The sequence below is a fragment of the Camelina sativa genome, chromosome 13, assembly GCF_030686135.1.
Source record: "Camelina sativa cultivar CO46 ecotype springtype chromosome 13, ASM3068613v1".
In the NCBI taxonomy this organism is placed as follows: domain Eukaryota; kingdom Viridiplantae; phylum Streptophyta; class Magnoliopsida; order Brassicales; family Brassicaceae; genus Camelina; species Camelina sativa.
The window spans coordinates 10260038-10284992 of NC_141892.1; the positions used below are offsets into that span (position 1 = coordinate 10260038).

The 24955-nt window shown below is 33.3% G+C and overlaps 3 protein-coding genes and 1 pseudogene across 3 annotated transcripts; 2 read left to right on the top strand and 2 right to left on the bottom strand.

The window, feature by feature from the left end:
* Window positions 1-5495: 5495 nt before the first annotated feature.
* On the bottom strand, window positions 5496-6783 carry LOC147929368 (G-type lectin S-receptor-like serine/threonine-protein kinase At5g24080). The gene is made up of 4 exons (XM_087480586.1): window positions 6728-6783; window positions 6181-6631; window positions 5687-6059; window positions 5496-5503 (listed from the first exon to the last, which is right to left on the bottom strand). Exons 1-4 carry the CDS (start codon window positions 6781-6783, stop codon window positions 5496-5498), a joined length of 888 nt encoding a protein of 295 aa, XP_087336712.1.
* Window positions 6784-7932: 1149 nt separating this feature from the next.
* On the bottom strand, window positions 7933-9425 carry LOC104736420 (acidic endochitinase). Its single transcript, XM_010456397.2, has 3 exons — window positions 9058-9425; window positions 8743-8939; window positions 7933-8495 (listed from the first exon to the last, which is right to left on the bottom strand). The coding sequence occupies exons 1-3, from the start codon at window positions 9361-9363 to the stop codon at window positions 8090-8092; spliced, it is 909 nt and encodes a 302-aa protein (XP_010454699.1). The 5' UTR covers window positions 9364-9425; the 3' UTR covers window positions 7933-8089.
* An 8437-nt stretch (window positions 9426-17862) lies between these two features.
* LOC104738135 (F-box protein At1g47810 pseudogene) lies at window positions 17863-19328 on the top strand (annotated as a pseudogene).
* A 2137-nt stretch (window positions 19329-21465) lies between these two features.
* LOC104736421 (inactive leucine-rich repeat receptor-like serine/threonine-protein kinase At5g24100) lies at window positions 21466-24227 on the top strand. The gene is made up of 3 exons (XM_010456398.3): window positions 21466-21802; window positions 22072-23418; window positions 23576-24227. Exons 2-3 carry the CDS (start codon window positions 22137-22139, stop codon window positions 24133-24135), a joined length of 1842 nt encoding a protein of 613 aa, XP_010454700.2. The 5' UTR covers window positions 21466-21802; window positions 22072-22136; the 3' UTR covers window positions 24136-24227.
* The last annotated feature ends 728 nt before the right edge of the window (window positions 24228-24955 follow it).

The following is a 24955-nucleotide window of genomic DNA, read 5'->3' on the forward strand; positions in this document are numbered from 1 at the left end:
GATTCGGTCTCAAATACCGCATGCTAACTATCGGTTGTCTACATTATATGCAGATGGCGAATCTCAAAAGCCTAGACTATCCCATCTTGCAAGCTTCTGGAAAGAACTACTTGGAATGGGTCAAAGACACCGAAATCCACCTAAGGTCAAATGGCCTAGCTGGTTGCATTGATGAGGAAGTTGAGAGCACTGATAAGAAAAAGAATAAGTGTCTCCAACATATGCACCATCACATTGCAGAGAGTCTCAAGAGTCAGTACCTCTTTATAGACAATCCACTCGCCCTTTGGACACAGCTTAAACGCCGTTACGGGCACCAAAAGATGGTGCTCTTTCCAAAGGCCGAGTTTGATTGGAAGAACCTAAGGATCCAGGATTACAAATCCGTGGAGGAGTATAACTCTGAGCTTTTTAGGATTGTCTCACTCCTTAGGCTATGTGGAAAAGAGGTGACTGAAAGGGAGCTGATAGAAAAGACTTTGTCTACTTTCAGCCCTAACAATAGAGTTCTTCAGCAACAGTATCGGCACCAAGGCTTTGCCGATTATGGGGCACTCATTGAATGTTTACTGCTAGCTGAGCAGAATGATGAGTTGCTGCTGATGAACTCTGCTATGAGACCTCCCGGTACAGCCCCATTACCGGAAGCAAATAAGGTTGATTTGGGAAAGAAAACTACAATGGAGTCTAAGGAGCCAAAAGCGCCCCATGAGACCAACTATGTCCACAGAGAAAGACACTACGGCCAAGGCCGTGGTGGCAGAGGACGTAGTGGCCGTGGCGGCCGTGGCGGACAGGCCGGCCGAGGAGGCCGCGGACGTGGTGGTAAGGGTCGTACGTCCTTTAAACCACGTACCAAGGTTAAATCGGTCTGCGATAGATGTGGTATGTCAAACCACTGGTCCAAGACTTGTAGAACTCCCAAACACCTCATTGATGCATACCAAGAAGTTCTAAAGAAAAATCCGGAAGCCAACTATGCGTACATCGATGATGAAGGAGACTTCGATCATGAGAATGACGACTTGCTAGAGACTTCCGATTGCCTTCAAGATGATGATTGATTTTCGTTTTAAAGCGGTTTAATTTCAATGCTTCTATGCTTTATTTTCCTTTATTGTATTGGATGATTATTTAATTTAATTGCAATGGTTCTTTTATTTTATAATTGTCCTATTAAAATACAAAATTATGTCCTATTTATAGAAATGGCCAAGGACATGAGTGAACTAGTGGTGGACAGTGGATCCAGCCACACTATACTAAGAGATAAAAGATATTTCATAGATCTCAAAATGAAAAGTGCAAATGTTAGTACAATTGCGGGTATAGCCAACATGATAGAAGGCTACGGCCAGGCTCACATTTTGTTGCCTAACGGCAGACACATTGAACTAAGTGATGCCCTATACTCACCCAGCTCTAAGAGAAACTTATTGAGCTTTAAAGATATAAGATTAAATGGCTATCATGTTGAAACCAAGGGTGAAGGAACTAAAGAATTCCTATACATTACTGAAAATGTAAACGGCCAAAAGAAGGTCCGAGAGACTATACCCGCACTAGCCACTGGTTTATACCATGCTAGAATAAACATGATAGAAGCTAACATGGCTAAGCACAAAATGTTCACTGAACAATTCACTCTATGGCATGACCGGTTAGGCCACCCGGGTTCGAACATGATGCGTAAAGTAATTAAGAGTTCAAAAGGGCACAACCTTAAAGAGAAAAGAGTTTTCCCTAAAAATCTCACTTGTGTAGCATGTGCACAAGGGAAACTCATTACAAGACCATCACCAGTAAAAGTCACAAAAGAGACTTTGCATTTTCTGGAAAGGATACAAGGTGATATATGTGGACCAATACACCCACCATGTGGGTCGTTTAGATATTTTATGGTTATGATCGATGCATCAACCAGATGGTCTCACGTTTGCTTGTTATCCACAAGGAACCTAGCATTTGCTAGGCTGTTGGCTCAAATCATAAGATTAAGAGCACACTTTCCAGACTTTCCACTAAAGACTATACGTCTAGATAATGCTGGTGAATTTACATCCCAAGCGTTTAATGATTATTGTATGTCCATGGGGGTGAGTGTGGAACATCCTGTGGCACATGTCCATACACAAAACGGATTAGCTGAATCCTTCATTAAACGTATACAATTAATAGCTCGACCATTGTTAATGAGATCGAAGCTTCCTGTGTCGGCTTGGGGACACGCGGTCTTACATGCAGCAGAACTCATACGCATCAGGCCATCTAGTGAACACATATATTCACCATCCCAATTATTATCGGGTCAAGAGCCAGACTTATCCCATCTCAAAACATTCGGTTGTGCCGTTTATACACCCGTTGCTCCACCACAGAGAACTAAGATGGGACCTCAAAGGAGGATGGGAATATATGTGGGATATGAGTCTCCCACCATTATAAAGTATCTTGAGCCATTGACAGGAGATCTATTTAAGGCCAGATACGCGGACTGTCAATTCGTTGAGTCCGAATTCCCTACTATAGGTGGTGAGACCGGCAAGCTGGTCAAAGAATTAAAATGGAATCAAACATCCTTAAATTGGCAAGATCCTCGAACTCTAGCATGTGATGCAGAGGTTCAAAAGATTATACATTTACAATAGCTAGCTAATCAATTGCCAGATTCCTTTGCTGACCCAAAAAGAGTAACAAAATCGTACATACCAGCTTGCAATGCACCAGTACGTATTGATGTTCAAAAGGAACACAATAAACAAGTTGCTACAGAGTCTAAACCACGTTTGAAACGAGGTAGACCGTTAGGTTCCAAAGATAAAAATCCTCGAAAGTCTAAAGGTGCAAAACAGACCGAGGTTCAGGGAATTATAGACAAACCAGACATGACCGCGGAAATAATTAATGTACCAGGTGAAGTTCAGGACGCTGAACTTCAAGAACCTGAAGGAATTGATAACAATGAAGTATCAATCAATTATATAATGTCTGGAATAAAATGGAACCGGAAAAATGTCGACATTGATGAAATATTTATAAACAAGGTAGCACTTGAGATAAATGAGGATCTATAACCCACATCCATATTAGAGTGCACTCAAAGTAAAGATTGGCCTAAATGGAAAGAAGCCATTGATGTGGAGTTAAACTCTTTAAAGAAGAGAAGTGTGTTTGGTCCGATCTTAAGGACGACACCTACCATTAAACCAGTTGGACACAAATGGGTCTTTGTAAGAAAGAGAAATGAGAAAAATGAGATAGTGAGATACAAAGCACGGCTTGTAGCACAAGGATTCTCTCAAAGACCCGGCATAGATTATGAGGAGACATACTCCCCTGTGATGGATGCAACGACTTTTAGATATCTAATAAGTCTGGCCATAAGAGAAAATTTGGATTTACGGTTAATGGATGTTGTAACCGCCTATTTATATGGTCCACTGGATAATGAGATTTATATGAGATTACCAGAGGGTATAGAACATAAATGTTCAAATGGTACTCGAGACCAATACTGCATAAGGCTAGACAAATCGCTTTATGGACTGAAACAAAGTGGTCGAATGTGGTATAACCGACTAAGTGATTATTTAGCCAAGAAAGGCTATAAGAACGACCCAATCAGTCCATGTATATTCATAAAGAAGTTTGCAAACAAAGGATTTGTGATAATAGCAGTTTACGTGGATGATTTAAACATCCTCGGTACCTCTGGGGAAATCGCCCAAACTGTAGAATACCTCAAGAAAGAATTTGAGATGAAAGACCTAGGCAAAACAAAATTCTGTTTGGGATTGCAGCTTGAGTACGTAAATAATGGGATCCTTGTGCATCAAAAGGCATATACAGAAAAAGTACTCAAGAGATTTAATATGGAGCAAGCTCACCCATTGACTAGCCCAATGGTTGTTAGAAGCTTAGACTTGGATAAAGATCCATTTGCTCCTAAGAAGGCCAATGAAGAAATTCTTGGACCTGAAGTGCCTTACCTCAGTGCTATAGGAGCGTTAATGTTCCTGGCTAGTCATACTAGGCCGGACATATGCTTTGCCGTGAACCTCCTAGCAAGATATAGTTCTTGTCCAACTATACGGCACTGGAATGGTATTAAACACGTACTACGGTACCTGCGAGGGACGGTTGATTTTGGTCTATTTTATACTAACCATAACCGAGACTGTCTAGTTGGTTTTGCTGATGCAGGTTACCTATCCGACCCACACAACGGTAAGTCACAAACAGGTTATGTGTTTACGCACGGCGGTACGGCGATCTCTTGGCGTTCAATGAAGCAGACTCTTGTGGCCACATCGTCAAATCACGCGGAGATCCTAGCCATCCATGAAGCCAGCCGTGAGTGTGTTTGGTTGCGGTCAATGACTCAGCATATACGGACGGATAGCGGCTTAGAAGACAGCAAGGGAGCAACCGTCATCTACGAGGACAATACGGCTTGCATCGCCCAGCTCAAGGAAGGATACATCAAGGGAGATCGGACGAAGCACATACTGCCGAAGTTCTTCTTCACACATGAACTACAAAAGGCCGGAGAAGTTCAAGTGGTGCAAGTACAGTCCTGCGACAACTCAGCCGATCTCTTCACCAAAGCATTGCCGACATCGACGTTCAGGAAGCTCACGCACAAGATTGGGATGCGGAGGCTTCAGGACTTGGAGTGATGTTTGGATCAGGGGGAGCAATGTGTGCTGTACTCTTTTTCCTTCACCAAGGTTTTGTCCCATTGGGTTTTCCTGGTAAGGTTTTAATGAGGCAGCATCCCCTAAGCACATTGCAGCGATCCCATCCAACATGGTACGGTCATCTCGTCCAAGGGGGAGTGTTGTAAAACACTTGTGGACTCCATAGACCGGCCCGCTCACAGTCCGTTAGGACATGGCCATTCGGCCATTTACTGTCCGCACATGTACGGCCCATCGGCCATAGCTTTACGGCCCATGGCCATTGCTGTACGGCCCATGGCCTATCTTATGTACTCTATTGCTTTATGGGCTTTAGCCTTTGTACTCCTATTATATATACATGTATGCTCAACATTAATCAATAAGACTAAGAGATTTCACTTCCTAAATTCTCTAGTTTACAACATTAATTATGATATTATAGTAATTAATTGTATAATTTTCTTAATTCTTTTTCGTATAGAATTAGTAATTTAACATTAGAACTTTTTTGTATATATATACATATATGAACTATTTTTTTATATTTGTTAAATTGGTTAAATTTTAATTTCTTATAATTTACAAATATGTTAAAACAAATTTTTGGTATAACACATGACAAATCATTAATTTTTAAATTTGACACGTTGCGAAGTTACTAACTTTGAAAACCAAATTATATAATTGATATACTTGACACACATCGCGAATATACGAATTACTAATTTTGAAAACTAAGATTTATATAATAAAATAGTAGTCCACTAAGATAATGTTAAGTTGAAGTGTTAACACATAATGTAAAATTATAATCTAACGATCTAACAAACAAAGTTAAAAAGACAAATATTAAGGAGCTACCGAATAATCTTCCAATCGGATATCTTGCTTTTTAAGTTATCTCCCAACATAAATCACATTTTTATTAACCCTTGAAAAGAGAAATGATCTCTTTTTTTGTGCAAATGATCTCAAACTATAAAATGTTGAAGAAAAAAATCTACCTAGGAGACATTGAAGAATTTGTGATGAACTACAAGTAGCATGAGACCGAGAGGAGGAACGATAACTCTGAGTTGTGATGGTGTTGATAGTCAAAGAACTAAGCTGATTATTAAACTCTCTCCTCATCGCTCTATACACATCCTCCAATCCTTCCTCTATAAGTTCTAGAACTGTCTGCGGCATCGGAGGCAAATTAATATCGTCCGACGTACCTTCTAGAAGCTTCACTACCTCCCCCATCGATGGCCTCACTGATACGTCGTCTTGTATGTACCAGAAAGCCACGTTAAGAGCTTTAACTACTTCTTCTTCCTCTGCTACTCCTTGTAGCCTTCTATCCACGGCTTTCAAAGCTGTCCCGTTTGTTAGTTCCTATACATATATTTTCAAAAGATCGTTAGGTTCTAATCAAAGGTGCTCCTAGCGCCTAGACTATTTGACCTTTTCTAACTATTTTTCTATTTTATAAATTGTGTTTTGTGTAATTAATTACCTTGTAGGCCCATCTGGGGTAAAAGAAATCCTCAGCGTCGAAGGACATATCAAGATTTCTTCTACCTCCTACGATCTCAAGAAGAAGCATTCCGTAGCTATACACATCTGCCTTCACCGTGATCGGGCGGTTACTCACCCATTCGGGTGCTAGATACCCTCTCGTCCCTCTAATCATCGTAACCACATGTGAATGCTCTCTCCCCATCATCTTGGCCAGTCCAAAATCTGATACCTTAGGACAAAAATTCTCATCCAACAAGATGTTTTCAGGTTTAATGTCGCAATGGATAATCCTGTTCCGACATTGCTCATGAAAATACGCGATCCCTTGCGCAGTTGCAACCGCTATCGCAAAACGTGTACGCCAATCAAGTAGCCTTGCTGTTTGTTCTGAAGAGAATATCCATTTGTCTAACGAACCATTTATCATGAACTCATAAACCAGAAGCCTGTAGAGTCCCCCAAAACAGATTCTCAAATCTTTTTGCATAAGAAACAGTGTAAATTTTATTTGTAATGTTAAAAGGTTAATGTTTTTAGCTTACCGGTGTGAGTCTTCCGAGCAGTAACCACACAAGCGAACAAGGTTCATATGATGCATTGAACAAGGTTACTGAAAAGAATGAAAAGTCAGCCAACAGTTCTGTTTCTTTTGTTGGCTGACTTTTCATTCTTTTCAGTGTTTCGTTTTCCATCTCTAGTGCTCATGTTTGAAAATTCTAATTGAGTTCGATACATTCGAATGACCTCTTCGATATATGACAAAGATATGAGAGAATACATATTTTTATATAATAAGATTCTTTTTCTCTTAGGATTAGGCCAAGAATTCAATATAACATAGGATTGTTTTGTATAAATAGAGTTATTGTAGAAGGATTTTCTTTAGGAACTTCATGTATCTTTATCTTAAGATTATTTTTATCATATATTTTAGGATTAGTAATTTTTAAAATTTCTTGATTTTTTTAAAGATTCCTTTTTTAAAAAAAATAGAAATTTGTGTAAAATTGACATTTGTCACGATCTTATGAGTTAGTAATTTTTGAAATTGACACGTGTCACGATCTGGTGAGTTAGTAACTTTTGAAACCATACTTTATATAATAAGATATTCATTACGATTCTTTTCACACACTATCCAATATAGCTGAACTGTATCTATTTTTATTATCCCAGAATCTAAACCAAATCACACCTCCATATTTTCTAGACTTCTTTAAAACTTAAGAAATTTGAATCCCATAATCTTTTTGGACAAAAAGTTAAATTAGCCTCCTTCGCTGATGTTGTTGGACTTCTTCATTGATAAATAGTCTTTTTCAATAACGATAATACTTGTTATAAAACAAAATTCTTTCTTAATAATTACTACATGGCGAAATCATCCTCTAGTGTTGAGGAAAACCAAGCTCGATACTGAAATCAATACATAATGAACAACATCACCTAAGAGTCGTGAGGATGATTTTCCTCCCAAGAAGCTGTTCCACAGGCAATCCGTGACCACTTTTGCGTCCTTCCTAGACCCAATCGAATACAGTTTCCAATTCCGTCGCCAAGAGACAACACAACCTTGATACAAATTTGACAAAAGCATCAAAATAAATATGATTTTATTAACTAAAATAATAGGATCAAATTTGGAGGAAAAGATAAAAAAACCATTTATTTTCTATCTCAGCAGAAGAAAAAAAAGCATGTGAACCAACCTTGATGCAGCTACATGTGTAACACATGTCTTTGCATATTAAAAGCAAATCCTTAGTTTCATTAATTTGAATGTTGATGAAGTATATTAATTATACAATCATTCCATATTAGAATACTAACACCACACACACACAACAATTCTTCATAAGGTAAACATGAGAGAAATCAATATACAATAGTCACCATGATTCCTTTCACACACTAGCCAATATAGATGAACTGTATCCATTTTTATCATCCCAGAATTTAGACCAAAGCATTACACCTCCATACTTTGTAGACTTCTTTAACAACGGAAGAATCTGCGAAGTAAGTACATCTGGTGGGATATACCCACTTCCCGCGGCTTCAGGAGCTGCCGGAAGACCCAAGAAGATTTTTTGGGCTGTAATTGAAGTGGTCCACTTGTTCCACGAATCAAAGAGGTTTTGAGTATTACCAGAAGTGTATGAACATGGTGGATTGTTGTAGAATTGGATCCAAACATAGTCAAAAAGTTTAGTGTTGAGAGCAGTTCCCATTAATCTGTCTGGAAATGGACATTGAGGAGCTCCTGTTAGATATACTTTTCTTCCTCTGTGGTTAAACTTTGAGAGAGACCTATCCAAACAAAAACAACAATAATAATTAAAATCTAGTTAATTTGTTATTTTCACACAAAAAAAAAATAGTCAAGACAGATGAGGAATTTAAACACCTATATATTATATCTTTATCAAACTTTTTTTATATTGTAACCAAGAAGTTCGAAGATATCCATAATCTTCTTTTCATAAATAGTTTTTTTCCAGTCACGTTATTACTTGTCATAAAATATTTATTCATAATGTTTCCGTAATTACTATACCTGGCGAGATCATCCCAGTGTTGAGGAGAGCCAAGTTCAATATTGAAATCGATACCGTCAAGAACAGCATCACCTAACGGACGTGACGATGATTTCCCTCCCAAGAAGTTGTTCCACAGGTAATTCGCGACGACTTTTGCGTCCTCTCTAGACCCAATGGAGTAGTTTCCGATTCCGCCGCCGAGAGACAACATAACCTTACAAAACAATTGAAAAAATAAATGTGATTTCATTAACTTAATAGTAGGATCAAATTTTGGGGAAGTAAATATAAACAATTTATTTTCTATTTCAGAAAAAGTCATCTAAACCAACCTTGATGCCACGAGACTGACAATCTTTGACCTGAGAACCAATACGAGTACAAGTGTTGGCCGCAGGGTTGCAGTGGCCGGCGAGGTTGAGCTCCGGTGTTTGGCCATTTCCGAATTTCACAAGAAAGGCGACGTTGACGTAAGCATACCGGCCGGTCGCACACGTGGCTGAGAGATTACCTTCGTTGCCGTTTTGGCCCCAATAGATGGCTATGCCACCTCTGGATGCATCGGAAGGTTTGGTGAAAAAGCAGCTTAGCAATAAGAGAAAATATATAACATGCTTGACAAGATTTATGTTAGTCATGTTTTTTTCGTTAACGATGTTTTGTCTTCTTTATGGTTATGTGTTTGTTTGTTATTGCTTTTGACTTTTGTTTGCTTTTACTTTCTCTTTTATATATCTTATCTACTTATATTATTTAATATTAAGGAAAAATGTCATTTAATACATGAACTTTCAAATTTAAGTAAAAAAACCATGAACTTTGTGAAAAGCCATTTAATACATCAAGTTTTGTTGCGTAGCTGTTTAAAACATCAAATATAGTTAATTAAACCAAAAACAATATGCTGTTAAATGGCAAAATAACGGTTGTTAATTGCTCAGTTATCTTATTTAACGATATGTCTATTGTGACTTGGTCAACGATATTTGGTGTTTTAAATGACTAGTCAACAGATTTTTATTTTTTTAATAAAGATGTACCTATAACAAAGCTGATGTATTTGCAACAGAGAAAGAAACGATTATGGAGGAAGAACTTGAGCACCTTTGTATTTTCTCTCTTAGCTTTTCAATTTATATATATATTTTTTTTATTTGTAGCAACTGTGGTTAAGTAACCTCCGTTAGTCATGGTCCTATCATTCTCTTTGATCTTGGGTTAGATGTAAACTTCTCTATAACCTAGGGATATAGATAGACTCCTCTTGTACAACTGGTCTGGTCCGAAGTTTTCGGGGTTATAAGCAAAATAAAAATAAAAAAAAATAAAAAAAGTTGGCAAAATCTAGATTCAAACACTTGTAATGTTGAACCCAACTATTTAATTAGAACAAACGCATGACAATGAAAAGAAATATGTAAATATATATTGATTTGTTCATTTATGCTTTCTATGACGGCGATGACATATAGTTTATTATTTTAGAAATTTCATTATACTCTCAATTTTGAAAATAATGCAAAATTATAATATTTTTAAATTTGAATAAATTTTGAGAGTTTTCTATTTTTTTTATCCTTCTGTAAATAATTTATTATTTATATAAAAAAATATAAAGTAGCAGAACAAACTATATAAAGAATATATTATGCTGTCTAGATATTGTGTATATTCAACTATCGATTTTTCTTCCCAATATATGTATTATATGATTATTCTTAGGATACAAATATTGTACAATTGAAACTAGATGATTGTCAATGTGATCTGAGGTACCCATTGTGTATTAATTGTTTTGTATTATTTATGAAAGTTTAATTATGAGTATGTTTTTCGTATGATTTATAATTTATAAGAAAGAATGGTATGTAACTATAGACATCAATTATTTTCTTAAAAAAAAATTAACAAATTTAAGTTCTTAAGTTGGAAAAGAAAATAAAATAATTCAAATAAGAATTTAGATGGTCGTTCTATCATGATTAAACAAGTAAGTGTCTTCCCATAAACCCACTACTTATAATTTAAATGGCACACAAACAAAACGTTTAGCTTTTTTTTTTTTTTTTTTTTTTTTACCAATGTCGGTTAAACTTAGGTAAACTTAGGGTAAACGTTTAGCTCTATCATTACCAATATTTTGTCACCATCACGCCCCAACTAATTGTGTTTTCAATAATAAACCAACTTCCGAATCTTTCATCTGAAATAATGAATCTCCTTGTCCTTGAACCAGAAATGTGCTCAAATCAAACGAGTATTAGCGTTTGTGCATGTATTTCCGGTTTGTAGTTAACCAATCAATGTGTATGGAGAACCGGTTTAACTTTCCTAAACCATAGTTATCTTTTATGGCTTCAATGTGACTATCTTTCTTAGCTGTGGCTTCTTGGAAACTGTTTACATTTTTATATTCAGCCTAATGCTAAAAAGCCCATTCTAATATTTTGAATCCAACTATGGCCCAATATCTTCCTTTTTCCTGTTTTGTTTTTTAAGAAATTTTCATTGACCACTTCAATTTTTGTTTTTCTTTCATGTTTGACAAAGTCGTATTCACCTTTCCCAGAATAGCCAAATGGTGTTTTACACAATAATGCCCTGTAACCAAACTTCTCTTTTAGTTTGGTTTCTTTTCCACCAAATATAACAGATTTTTATTTAAACTAATTAATTTTAATATATAAATAAAGAAAAATAAAAAAAATTGAAAAGAGAAAAAACAAAGAAGAAGTAGAGATGATTTGTGGTGAGAAAACTATTATTTTTTTTTCGAGAAAATATAACCACATCTTATTTCTGACGAGTAAGGTTATAATTCATGCATGTTCAACAATTTTCAATGTAATCAACTTAAATCAATCTTTAAAAAAAACTTATGATATTAAGTTTTTTGAATTTAAAATATATTTACATATGTTAGATTTACAAGATTTATATATATATATATATATAATATTATAAATGTACAAACACAAAAGATTATAAGAAAACTGTGAATGGTGACCGCAAAATTTTAGGATTGCAGAAAAGGAGACTCAGGTTGAAGATGATTGCAAAATTACAAAAACATCCTTCATTAAATTTATTCTATGTAGGTGTATGCAATTTATGGTGTATGTAATATTGATTATATATATGTCTATTAGATTATGTACTATTGTAGAAGTGGTGTACACAATATTTAGTTGTACATTAGAAACATTTGGTTGATTAGACTAAAATTTCAAAAATATACTTTACAAAATTTGTAAATATAAACATGATACCAGTGGATAATGTTGTTGTAATATACCTTACAAAATTGGTAAATATAAACCTAATATCAGAGGATAATGTTGTTGTACAATCTAAAGGTTGTCGGTTGGATTCTTCTTTAGACCATTATCTTCTACAAGAAGAAGGCATTCCTCTTGGCTTGAATATATATGATATTTCTATAATTTATAAACCTAAGTCCAACGGGTTAGCGGGCGGGCTTGGACATAATTTTTATGTCTGCGGGCTTAGCGGACTGGCCCGTCGTGGTCCAGAAGATAGAAATTGCCCGCGGACAGCCCAAATGGATGCGGGCCGGCCCGTTTGACACCTCTATGTACAACCTTGTGTACTATTATATACACTTCCTCCTGATATATGTTTTTCTTTTTTTGATAGAAACACTTCATCCTTGTATTTTCATATATATATATATACAAATTATTACCATGTACGTAACAATTATTACCATATACGTACACATAAATATACAAATCATTTTAATATTTACATAAATAAAAGTATATAATTTATTACCATGTAGGTACACATAACACATATGCATATGTTAATGTTAATCTCAAATCATTTTTAACGGTACGATTTAAATTTAAAAAAAAAGTTAAGAAAATGGGTTTTAAAAGATAGAAAAAAACAAATTGTAATTAAAAGTATAAAAATAAAAAATAGTTATAACACTAGAAACAGAACAAAAATGTGAAAATAAAAGAGAGTGAAGAAATAATAATAAATTTATAATATTTAATATTTCATTTTTTATTTATATTTTTTGTGGCATGGTTACTCAACCGAACGAAGTAACTGTAACTCCCCTTTACTTTGCATGACTTCAGTTGCAGGGCATAATTGTCCAAAATTTTGATTGTGGCTAAAAGATGAAACCTAAACACTACTATGTCCTAAAGTAATTAAAAAACATTACCTTTGGCTACTGCCCATAATTTACCCTTTTTTTTATAGGAAAAACGTTGTTTTCTAATAAATACTAGGTAATATCCTGCACATATGCGCGAGTTGTTGTATTAGTTATGTTAATTTATTTTAGTTTATGTAAAAACTAAATTATGAGAACTTTCTGAAAAGAAAATAAAGTTTTTTAAAATGGTATTTCTGAAAGTGGTATTGAAAAAGATGTATTTTTGAAATTCTCCTTAAAATTACATGTATAACAAACAAATTTTCTAAATATCAATTATACATTTTATTTATTCAAATTATAAAAATATACCAGTTATGTAAAAAAATATTGTTAATGATAAAAATAAAATTTTACTATTATATTCAATATTTACCTAAAATATTTAATAATTAAATTGCAAAATTATTTTTGAAGTATCAATTACATATATTTCCTATAAAATCATATGAAATGCAATTAAAAATCTCAAATATTAATCTAATTTTTATCTCTTTTATATTCACCTTACTTTAAGCTATATTACTAGGTTAAATTCTAATGATTTCCTCTTTGTAGTAAAATTTTGGAAATGGAATATCAAATTGTTTTTTATATAGAAAATCATTAAATTACAAAAATTTGAATTAAAGAAACATTATAATGATCACTATATAATTATATTTTGGATCACAAATTATAATGATGAGTATACAAATTCTCAAGAAAAAATTGGAGGTAAGAGAGAGTTAAAAATTTTGATTTAATAATTCTATTATAATAGTTAATTTTGTTAAAACATTGCATACTTTTAAAAATAAAATATATATACATGTATGCAGATAATTTTTTTAGTTTGATTCCCTCATTGGTCTTTGATTGAAATTAGTGTTGTTGAATCTGCATCGATAATTGTTTTTTACAGCCACCAAATTTTTATTATACATATGTAACTGAAAATTGAAAATAATAAGGAGAGAAATACATTAAAAAAAATTGAACAAAATATAAGATAAATCCAGAAAAATGTATAATCACACTCTTACCATGAGTTTTGAATTCATGGAAGAACATAAACAAAACAAAGGAAATATTTAGAATTTGTGATATGGTGGATGATGATGTGAGAATGGTTATTTATAGGATTTCAAGGATGGAAGTTACATTTCTAAAATAATTTAATTAGAGGAGTTTCAAATATAATTTATAGTGTGTTTGAGTGAAAATGAATGGAAAAAGTCAATTCATAATTTATGTAATTTCAGTTATAATTTAGTAGTAAAATGTGGATTTAAAGTATATATTAATGTACATTACTACATTTTTATTAAATTAAAAATAAATATTATTTTTTAGAAATTAAATGCTAAATGGACCAGTAAGGAGAGAGCGAAACCTTATAAAATCATATGAAATGCAATAAAAATATCCCAAAGATTAATTTAATTTTAAAAATTGAAAACAATGTTAAATATATATAATACTTTCTAAATTAAAATATAGAATCAAACTCTTACAACACATATAAGATATAACAACATTTGATATTGGTGGGGGAGGAGTAGAGAATGATTACTTATAAGAGGATAAGCCAAATTAGATAATGGAGATGAATCTTTAAAAATAAAACAAAAATAACAATGTAAAACATAGATAAGAAAAATGTAAAATATATATCATGTAGTCTCTAAAATTAAAATTTAAATGATGATATTTCATTTGTTTTTTTTGTAACCCATACAACAAAAATAAGAAATCGAAAAGAAAAAAATGATTTAAAGTATTGTGGAAGAAAATGAGAGAATGAGAGAATGTGAAAATGAGAAAGTAAAAGAATGCTAAAATGAGAGAATGGGATAATGCTTATTTATATGATAAGAATTGATGTAAGTTACATTTAGAATTATGAGAGTTACAATTATAATTTATTGTGTTTGAATAAAATTGTGTGGTGGAATATAAGTGATGCATAATTTATTTTATTTTCAGTTATAATTTTATTTTAATGTGTGAATGAAATGTATTGTGTTAAATGAGTCTTAAATATTGTTTAAACCAATTAAATAAATAGAAAACAAATTAAAAATTGAAAAAATTAGACAGCATTAAATAAAAAACAACCAACCAAAACCTTACTTTTATATATACTAGATAAGGCCCGCACGATGTGCGGGTTTAAAATTTATTGAAAAAATAAATCCTAAACATTAAACAACTTTTTAAAAATATAGAAAAAATGATTTCCTGAATTAAATATATAAATAATTTTAGTTAGAAAAAAATCATATTTGTATTTACCTTCATACACTTATATTTATATATTTTTAATATATTATAACAATTATTACAATAATTTAAAGCTAAATTATATCCCACCAAAACTTTTGCCAAATACTCATCATTGTGAGTATTATTATTGTCAAATTTTTAAAACGTTACACAACTTATTCACAAAATATGTTACATGAAAATAGTTCATCAATGCAACATCTAATTACTAATCATGTACAATCTTACTTTATCTTTTATCATTAAAATTATGATCTTACAAAATTATTTATTGTTAAAGTATGCTCTTTATCACCACCTATACAATATATTATGATCAAATTAAACAAATTTATATTTCTTTACTTTCATTTTGGCATAATTATAGTTTTTTGAATTACTAAACTTGTTTTGTGACATAATTTTTTTAACCATGAATTTTTTTTACTCTAAAGATATTTTGTATGAACAACTGCTGAAAGTTATCTACTTTACTATAATGAATTTATGACCAACCTAATAAAAGTTGAGAAACTGAGAAAAAAGTTAATATAACATAATAAAAATAAAAATTTGAAAATTATAATCACGATAGTATATATAAGTCTTAGATAATTCAAATAAAAAAAAAATAGACACTTTATAAACAATCCAAAACATGACATATGTCATAATCAAGTTAAGGATCAGCGACCTATTTACTCCTCAGAAATGTATTACATTATACCAAAACTACTTAAAACTATGACCTCGTCTCGAATATTCTCGAATCGTAAATTTTAAACTTATTTCTACCTGAATCAAAAGTTCTCATATATTTCTCCATATACTTGGGTTTAAACGGTTTACGAACCAAATCCGATAGAAAACCACATAAATCCGGTTTGAAACCAATTTTAAAACAGTTTACCATTCCAACTTCCCAAATTTGAAAATCGCTTCTCATTTATTCGATCAAACAGCTCTTGTTTCAGTACCAGAATCATCAACATTATTCAGAAGAGAAAACTCTAGATTTTGACCAGAACAATCACCGACTAATCTTCCAAACTTATAATGCTACTAACTGTAAAATCACTTTTGGAACCTCCATCAGTGTCTCTATCTTCGATTAAATTAGCGGGATTTATATACTTCGATTCCATTTCATTGCATCTGATAGCTTCCATTGAAAAACCCTCACAAATCAAAGACCACAAAATAGATCGGCAAAATTGTATCGGAAATAAAAATCAAAGATCAAAGCTTTTGATATAAACAAATAATATGTTTTTTGGTCAACATTTGAGCCACAACATGCCGGTTCATTAATCAAATCCCTACATTCATATATAGCGGGACTCGATCCCTCGTGTTATGGTGCCTTATACAATTGGAGTTACCAATGACCACTGCACTAAGATTACTTCACAAACATAATTTTTATGTAGATATAATGTTATTTTCTTAATTAGCTGTCCTATTACGTTTCAAAAATAAGAATTCTTTTGACATAACTTATGCTATTCTTTTTAAATTTGTTATTCACTTTTGTTGATTAATAATAATATACATGTTTAATGCCTAATGAATTATTTTTTTTGTTTATACATATCAAAATCTAATTGAAAAAATGTATAATATAATTAGCGTACAGTAGAAAATAGATTAGTTTTGTTAATTTTCCTTTTTGATTTAGGAATTTTTAAAGATATAAACATGTAAATTTTATGTAGATTTAGATTTAATGTTATTTTTTGACGCGTGTCATCATCTCATCAGTATACGTGACAAATGTCATGATCATGTTAATAGCTAATTTTTTATTTCTTAATTTTTTTAAAGATTTTTTTAATAGAAATTTGTGTAAAATTGACACTTATCACAATCTTATAAGTTAGTAATTTTTAAAATTGACACGTGTCACGATCCGGTGAGTTAATAACTTTTGAAACTATACTTTATACAGTAAAACCTCTATAAATTAATACTCTATAAATTAATAAACACTATAAATTAATAAATTTTGCTAGTCCCAAGTCGGGACAGTGTAAAAATTAACAAATTTCGATAAGATAATAAGATAATATTTTTTTTGAAATCCCCATGTAAAATAAGGTTCCGATAATATCATAAATTAATAATCATGTAAATTTACATATATATATATATATATATATATATTTAGATGCTGATATAGTAAAGTATGTTTCTCTTAAACCTCATATATATAAAACAATTGTTATGTTGTATCTTCAAACTATAATGATATAAAATATTCTATAACATTTCATAAAACAGCTAAAATTTTTAAAAATTTTCAATTTCTAAATATGCATCATTTACATTTTCATAGTTTGATAGACTATTAAAATACGAGAATAGATATTCTTATTCATAAATTTGAATATTTATGTCATATGTATAAGTGAATTTGTCTATAATATTTGTAATTCATTGTCAATAATATTTTTTAATTATTTCACATTCAATTCCAATACCATAAAATTTACAACATCCAAAATTCTTATCTTATTTTGCAAAAATTGTCTCAATTCATTATTTTTATTAAACTAAACAATTAAAAATATACCTAAAAATTAATAATTATTAATTTACACTATAAAATAATAATTATTAATTTATAAATAAATTAATATCACTATAAATTAATAAAATATCTTGATCCCAACATTATTAATTTATAGAGGTTTTACTGTAATAAGATATGATTAAATAGTTTTTTTTACTTCAAAATTCGTTAATGGAAAAAAAAACAAAGCGGAGTTGGCTGGCATGTCGGAGAAGAATGAGCAATCTCTGGATCCAATTCCCGTGGACGTGTTGTTCGAGATCCTCTTGAGGTTGCCTGCGAAAGATGTAGCTAGGTTCCTTTGCGTATCAAAGTTTTGGGCAACAATCATCGGTGGTCGAGAATTCATCAGATCCTACTCGCTTCAGACTTCCCAACAGCCTCCTCGCCTCCTCTTCGCGTTCAATAACGAAATAAAGGGTTATCAAGAAAACTGGTACTTCTTCTCCAAATCAACTCATGTTTCTACTTCACTTTGCTCGTTTGAGCGTGAGCCTGTGAGCCCGGTTTTGCGTAGGGCTGCCTGGAATGGCCGGTTTAGACAAGGGCCTGGTGTTGCTGACCTACTAAACAAAGTTGTTGTTGTTGTTGTGGAGGAACCACCTGAGTTTCTATCAAGTACGGTGTGTCACTTGAAGAAACTACGGTACAACTAACAAGCCTAGTAATGTCCATGGGTTGATCTGTTTTTTATATGGTGAAGAACAATTCGTAATTAACCCCGTCACAGGCAAGTCCATAACCTTACCCGCTGTCAAATCCACTGAAATGATCGTCAGATCTTTTTTAGGTTATGATCCAATCGATGCCCAATACAAAGTGTTGTGCTTGACCAATGTTACTCGGTATTGTGAACATCAAGTCCTAACATTGGGAGGAGCTCAAAACTGGAGAATGGTCAAGTACTGTTGCATTCCTCCTCACTATCCTGGATATGATTCTGTGTGCATAGATGGCATCTTATATTACAGTGCTTCCCCTAGTTATACCATGAAGGAGCCATTCTTGGTGGGGTTTGATTTGAGGTCTGAAATTTTGGAAGTTGCTTCCCTTATTCCTGAGGGCCTTGGATCATCATTGAACGAAACAAATTTGATAAACTACCGTGGGAAAGTAGCTCTTGTCACTCAATCTAATGGAGACGTCTACCGTTTCTATTTGTGGGTTTTACAGGACGCCAAGAAACAAGAGTGGTCCAAAGAGCACCTATCTTTTCATACAGGTGTTACTGGGAATCTCCATCGCCGCCTTGAAATCTTGGGCGTTTCTGATATGGGAGAGATTGTATTTGCACCCATCAGGTTTGAAGAGTTGGTTGTTTATTTTCTGGATCACAAAACCAACCGGATTAGAAGAGTTGTCCTTGAAGGAAACCCCAAGCATAAGTTTAGAGATTTTAATCAAGTGTTTACTTTCTTGCATAACGTAGAGAGTGTTCTGTTTATTTAAAAGAGAGAGAGAGAGAGAGAGAGGTTTTGTGTTTGTTGCAAGTTGCTTGTGGTTCTTTTTTTTTTTTCAACTGAAAGAACAATTCAAACTTTATGATTTCTTGTTTTATTCTCTGCTTTGACTTTTGATTCAAACAAAAAGACTTTGCTATATTCGATTGCTTGCAGCTCTGTTTCACTTGCACTAACAAATCACAGCATTGTAGTCTGCAGGATATGTAATTTTTTTTATCATCAATCTCTGGATCATTCTGGATATTATATTTCCAGAGATGATAACAATTAACAAAGAAGCTATATATATATGAGATGAGAAAGAAAAAACGATAGTTTGGTTATGATTATGAACAAGAAAAAAAGGAGAAACAGAAAGATGCACTATTAAATAAAAATCGCACTCATGTATCCTTTTTAATTAATGAGCTAACAAAAATGTATATATAACCGCTATCCACATCACACTCATAGACTCAAGAAACCAAATTCAAGACATTTTGAGGATGAAGAGCTCACATCACGAGCTGTCCGATCATTCCATGAGTCCAAACTGCAATTTCCTTGAGGTGTTCGTCTTCTGATTGAAAACATACATTAAGCCATTCGCCACATAATGTGAAGTTCTTGAACAATTGCTTTGTATTTTGTCCCATGCGTCTTCCACCGCCGCTTTCACCACGCTCTAGGCCCTTTGGGCATCTTTTGATACGTGCTCAATGAATTGTATGAGAAGTTGAGCGTATGGCATCATGAGCTCGACCTTTGCATCTTTAAGCCCTTGTAGTATCCCCGAGTAAGCCTCGAAGATGCTCTTTCGAAAATTATAAGTTTTAAATTTTTAATTAATCAGCTTTGATGTTTTCTTTTTGCTAAGTAACTTTGATGTTTGAACATGTTAATCATTTTTCCATCAATTTCTTTTTTTTTGTTTTTAGCAATACATTGGTGACAAATTGCAAAAAAGAACTGATTAATTAAAATTTTAATACTTATAATTTTTCGCATTAGAAATATATCTGAGCGTTTCTGATCAGTTACGAATGTTGTTATAATTAATTAGTTGCTAAACAAGGATTTATACTTAATTTTTACTCAGCAAAAATAAAATAAAATAAAAACATTTTGTTTGCATCGAAATTTTACTCCAAGTCGGGAATCAAGATTATGTAATGCATCCGTAAATACCCAAGTGTTGTGTTGTGAATTTACTGTATTGAGTAAAACAACTTACTAAATATATATACTTTACCTGTATGAATAATGTTGTTGAAGTTTCTCTAAGATTATTACAATCGCCACCTTCACAATCGCGTACATTAGTACTCTTGTCACTTTCTCATCGACGTTTGAAATTTTAATGTTGTATTTTGAGATAAGTTTTTGCTTATTTAAATAGTGCGACGACTGTATTAAGCAACTGGGGACCGAAAAAAAAACTATAAAGACAAATAATAAGCTGCAAAAACAATTCTCCGTTTATCATTGTTCGTCATCGTTACTTGGCCGCACATGTAACTAATAATAATATATGCACAACAAACAAGCACAAACAAACAACATATCTTAATAAACAACTATTAATCAAGCAAAAACTTTACGTCAATGATTATAAGATGCTCGCAGATCATGTGAAGTTACATTGCGAAAGATATGGTTTAATTTATCAATATGTTATATTAATCACTAGATATACAAATGTTTCATGCAGGTGCATGTGCGTACGGTACATGTATAGACTTTTTAAATACACTCATCTATATAGGCTCATATAGCGAAAAGGTCCTTTACCTTAGAAAGTTTTCTACTTTGGTTTCCCCTTAATTTAAATTTGGAAAACATTGCAGTTCTAGGGTTAAAACTAAATAAGACATAGCGTAGTGGTTTATTAAAAAATTGATATTGAGTTGAAAAGATGAACAATGAATTTCAAACTCACTAAATATATGTTGTTACGGTGATTTTTTTATCTTTTTTTTTTTTTTTGCAATTTTAGAAAATTTGATATATGCAAATCGAAAATTCTATCTTCTAAAACCTTTATAAATTTATATAATGTGAAGCATTGCAATATGCATGCAAAACTCAAACTACGCAAGTATGTACAATATTGTTTAGGCTTCATATTAGATTTGGGGAAAAGGTTGAGAAACTTCAAAATATGAGGGGTTTTATGTGAATTAAAGAAACTGAATTAACAGCTCATATTGCCTTTAATGATTTATAAGTTGTAACAATCCTCTATCATTACCAATATTTTGTCACCATCACGCCCCAACTAATTGTGTTTTCAATAAACCAACTTCCGAATCTTTTAATCTGAAACACCGAAGCTCCTTGAACCAGAAATGTTCTCAAAGCAAACGTCTATTAACCAATTATTGTGTCTCGATAACCGGTTTGACTTTCCTAAACCATAGTTCTCTTTTATGGCTTTCTTCAATAATCAATAGCTTCCATTGCCTATAGTTTTGCAGAACAAACTTCCTTTTTCTTCTCTACTCTCTTCTCTGCTTTCTAAATTTTCATAAGTCATATATATCTTTTACATTCTCTTTTCTCAATTCAGACTATATACAACCGGAAATTTCAGTTAGTCAATGAGATTCCACATTTGAACGGTAAGCTTTTTTTTTTACGTACGTCTGAAGTCTGCTTGGGTCATATATTTGATAAGTTAAACTTTTAGAATGTTTCTATTCAAATGTCATTGTAGCCATGAAAGTAGTTATAAGCATAATGATGGGAAAACAAAATATTGGGAAAACTAAAGGAATGTTTTTCTTTATTTGTTTCTTTTGCAAAATCTTTAAAATCTCCATTTATCATCAAATATTATCATTGATTAAAAAAAAATTCATCTTTAACTTCTATAAGTTATTTAATGCAGATATATCCAGAGAAAATTTTCTTCACAAGGGTTGAAATCAATAACTAAGGAAAATTATTAAGAAGATGAGTACAAGATTATCCATCTTTTACTTTATTTTATTGCTCTTCTTTGCATCATCGGCTCTGTTTTCTCCGGTCGCCGGTGACCTTGCCGACGACAGACAAGCCCTTCTCTACTTCCTCAACAACATCACTCACCCACGGTCTCTAACGTGGAACGCAAGCACCCCTGTATGTGCCACATGGCCAGGCGTCACGTGCGACAGAGACGGCACACGTGTCACTGCCCTTCACTTGCCCGGAGCGAGTCTTCTAGGAGTGATCCCTCCGGGAACTATCAGCCGTCTATCGGAGCTTCAGATCCTCAGTCTCCGATCCAACGGCCTACGAGGTCCGTTCCCAGTTGATTTCTTGCAGCTTACGAAACTCAAAGCAATTAGTCTCAGCAACAACAGATTCTCCGGCCCATTACCGTCGGATTACGCCACGTGGACCAATCTCACCGTTCTTGATCTGTACGGTAACCGGTTTAACGGTAGTATTCCCGCGGGATTTGCTAACCTGACCGGACTCGACTCGCTTGACCTTGCTGAAAACTCGTTTTCCGGTGAGATTCCGGATCTTAATCTCTCCGGTCTACGCAGACTCAACTTTTCCAACAACAATCTCACCGGATCAATACCAAAGTCTATGAGAAGATTTGGGAATTCGGCTTTTTCCGGCAACAACTTGGTTTACGAAATTGCCTCTCCTCCTCCGGTGATCCCTCCTATAGAAAAAGAGAAAGAGAAAAAGGGGATCTATATCTCGAAACCTGCGATTCTCGCGATAGCGATAAGCCTTTGCTTCGTCATATTCTTCCTAATCGCGGTTGTGATAATCGTTTGCTATGTGAAAAGGCAGAGGAGGCAAGTGACAGAAACAACACCAGAGAAGTTGAAACCAGCGCAGAAGATGCCAAGTGAGAAGGAAGTTTCTAAATTAGGAAAGGAAAAGAATATTGAAGACATGGAGGATAAGAGCGAAATCAACAGAGTTATGTTCTTTGAAGGAAGCAATCTAGCTTTTAACTTGGAAGACTTGTTGATAGCGTCGGCAGAGTTTCTAGGGAAAGGCACTTTTGGTATGACGTATAAAGCGGTTTTAGAAGATTCTAAGGTCATCGCGGTTAAGCGATTGAAGGACGTAGTGGTGTCGCGGAAAGATTTCAAACATCAAATGGAGATCGTTGGAAACATTAGGCATGAGAACGTTGCTCCTTTGAGAGCTTACGTGTGTTCCAAGGAAGAGAAGCTTATGGTCTATGATTATTACTCTAAAGGCAGTCTCTCTCATCTTCTTCATGGTAAGTTCTAACTTTTTCAGTTTGTTATGAAATACTCAACCGCAAATAGTATACAAAGTAGTTTTGTAAATATAAACGCAAACAAATTTAAAACTTATTTGACAATGTTAGTTTCTTGCATCTGAAGAAAGTTATTTTTCTTTTTCTTGTCCGGCAGGCAAGAACGGCGAGGAGGGACATGTTCCCTTGAACTGGGAAACACGATTAAGATTCATGATTGGAGTAGCAAAAGGCCTAGCTCACATACACACATACAAGCTCGCACATGGCAACATCAAATCTTCTAACGTCTTCATGAATTCGGAAGATTATGGATGTATATCAGAAACCGGTTTAGCTGTGTTAACCAATCCGGTTACGAGGGCTAATGCATCAGCCAGACGGTACCGTGCCCCAGAAGCAACCAACACGAGGAGGTCGACGCCTGAATCAGACGTTTACGGTTTTGGAATCTTGATGCTGGAAACACTAACCGGAAGATCAAGTATGGATGATGCAAAGGAAGGGATAGACCTGGTGGTATGGGTTAATGAAGTTATTGCAAAACAATGGACAGGTGAAGTGTTTGATTTAGAGCTTGTGAAGACTCCTAACGTTGAAGAAAAGTTGCTTCAGATGTTGCAGTTAGGGACAAGTTGTACCGCTAGGGTTCCAGCAAAGAGACCGGAGATGGTGAAAGTGGTTGAGACTTTGGAGGAAATTGAGAGGAAATTGTAGAATTTTTTATTTTACGGGGTTTTGGCATTTATGATTTATAATAATATATCATAACTGGCAGATATATAAAATTTTAGCTCCACTTCTCTACATTTAGATAATTTTAAATTTTATCGGTGTTTAACATTTAGATGGAAATTAGGAGGACTTGCTCCATCAAATATTTAGTTCCATAATAATCTTGATGATTTAAACTTCAACATATAGAAATGAAGTTATGTTTGGATTTTAAAATGCTTTTTGTTATAATTTGGATTTTTATCCTTATTTATTAATGTTGACAAAAGAAATACTTTGAGATGATTCATTTATCAAAACAACCAAATATAATACTCACTCTGTTGTTCCTGATAGATTGATGTTTAGTCATATTAATTTCTAATTATTTTTTTGAATGAGAGAGAAAAAATAAACCATTAGATAAATGACACATATGAAAAAGCATAAAGTAGAAAAACTATTTTAATTTTTTAATATACAACATCAATCTTTTAGAGACAAAAATAAATCCTAGAACATCAATCTATTAGGGACATAGTGAATAGTTAATAGTCATACTTCAGAATTACCGCTTTAAATGGCAGTAATAAATGATATAATCAGTATACACTACCACAAAAACAAATATGAAACGACAAATTATAGATTAACGGCAATAATAGCGAGAAAATTATTGCATGTGACCAAGCTGGACATAAGAAGCTGGAAAACAGCTTAATCTTTTCTTGTGGACCAACCACAATTTGTGAGTACGAGATGAATTCAATCACATTCACTAGTTGCATTTCCCGTTTCTAAAAGCATCAATAATTGTGAGGCA

Excerpts from the sequence above, each read along its gene's own strand:
- LOC147929368 (XM_087480586.1), bottom strand. The coding sequence starts at position 6,783 with ATGCATCATATGAACCTTGTTCGCTTGTGTGGTTACTGCTCGGAAGAC. Across the intron at positions 6,632-6,727 it reads TGCTCGGAAGACTCACACCG|GCTTCTGGTTTATGAGTTCA; the intron begins GTAAGCTAAAAA and ends GGGACTCTACAG. Across the intron at positions 6,060-6,180 it reads ACCCCAGATGGGCCTACAAG|GAACTAACAAACGGGACAGC; the intron begins GTAATTAATTAC and ends ATATATGTATAG.
- LOC104736420 (XM_010456397.2), bottom strand. The coding sequence starts at position 9,363 with ATGACTAACATAAATCTTGTCAAGCATGTTATATATTTTCTCTTATTG. Across the intron at positions 8,940-9,057 it reads GTCAGTCTCGTGGCATCAAG|GTTATGTTGTCTCTCGGCGG; the intron begins GTTGGTTTAGAT and ends TTGTTTTGTAAG. Across the intron at positions 8,496-8,742 it reads CACTGGGATGATCTCGCCAG|GTCTCTCTCAAAGTTTAACC; the intron begins GTATAGTAATTA and ends TTGTTTGGATAG.
- LOC104736421 (XM_010456398.3), top strand. The coding sequence starts at position 22,137 with ATGAGTACAAGATTATCCATCTTTTACTTTATTTTATTGCTCTTCTTT. Across the intron at positions 23,419-23,575 it reads TCTCTCTCATCTTCTTCATG|GCAAGAACGGCGAGGAGGGA; the intron begins GTAAGTTCTAAC and ends CTTGTCCGGCAG.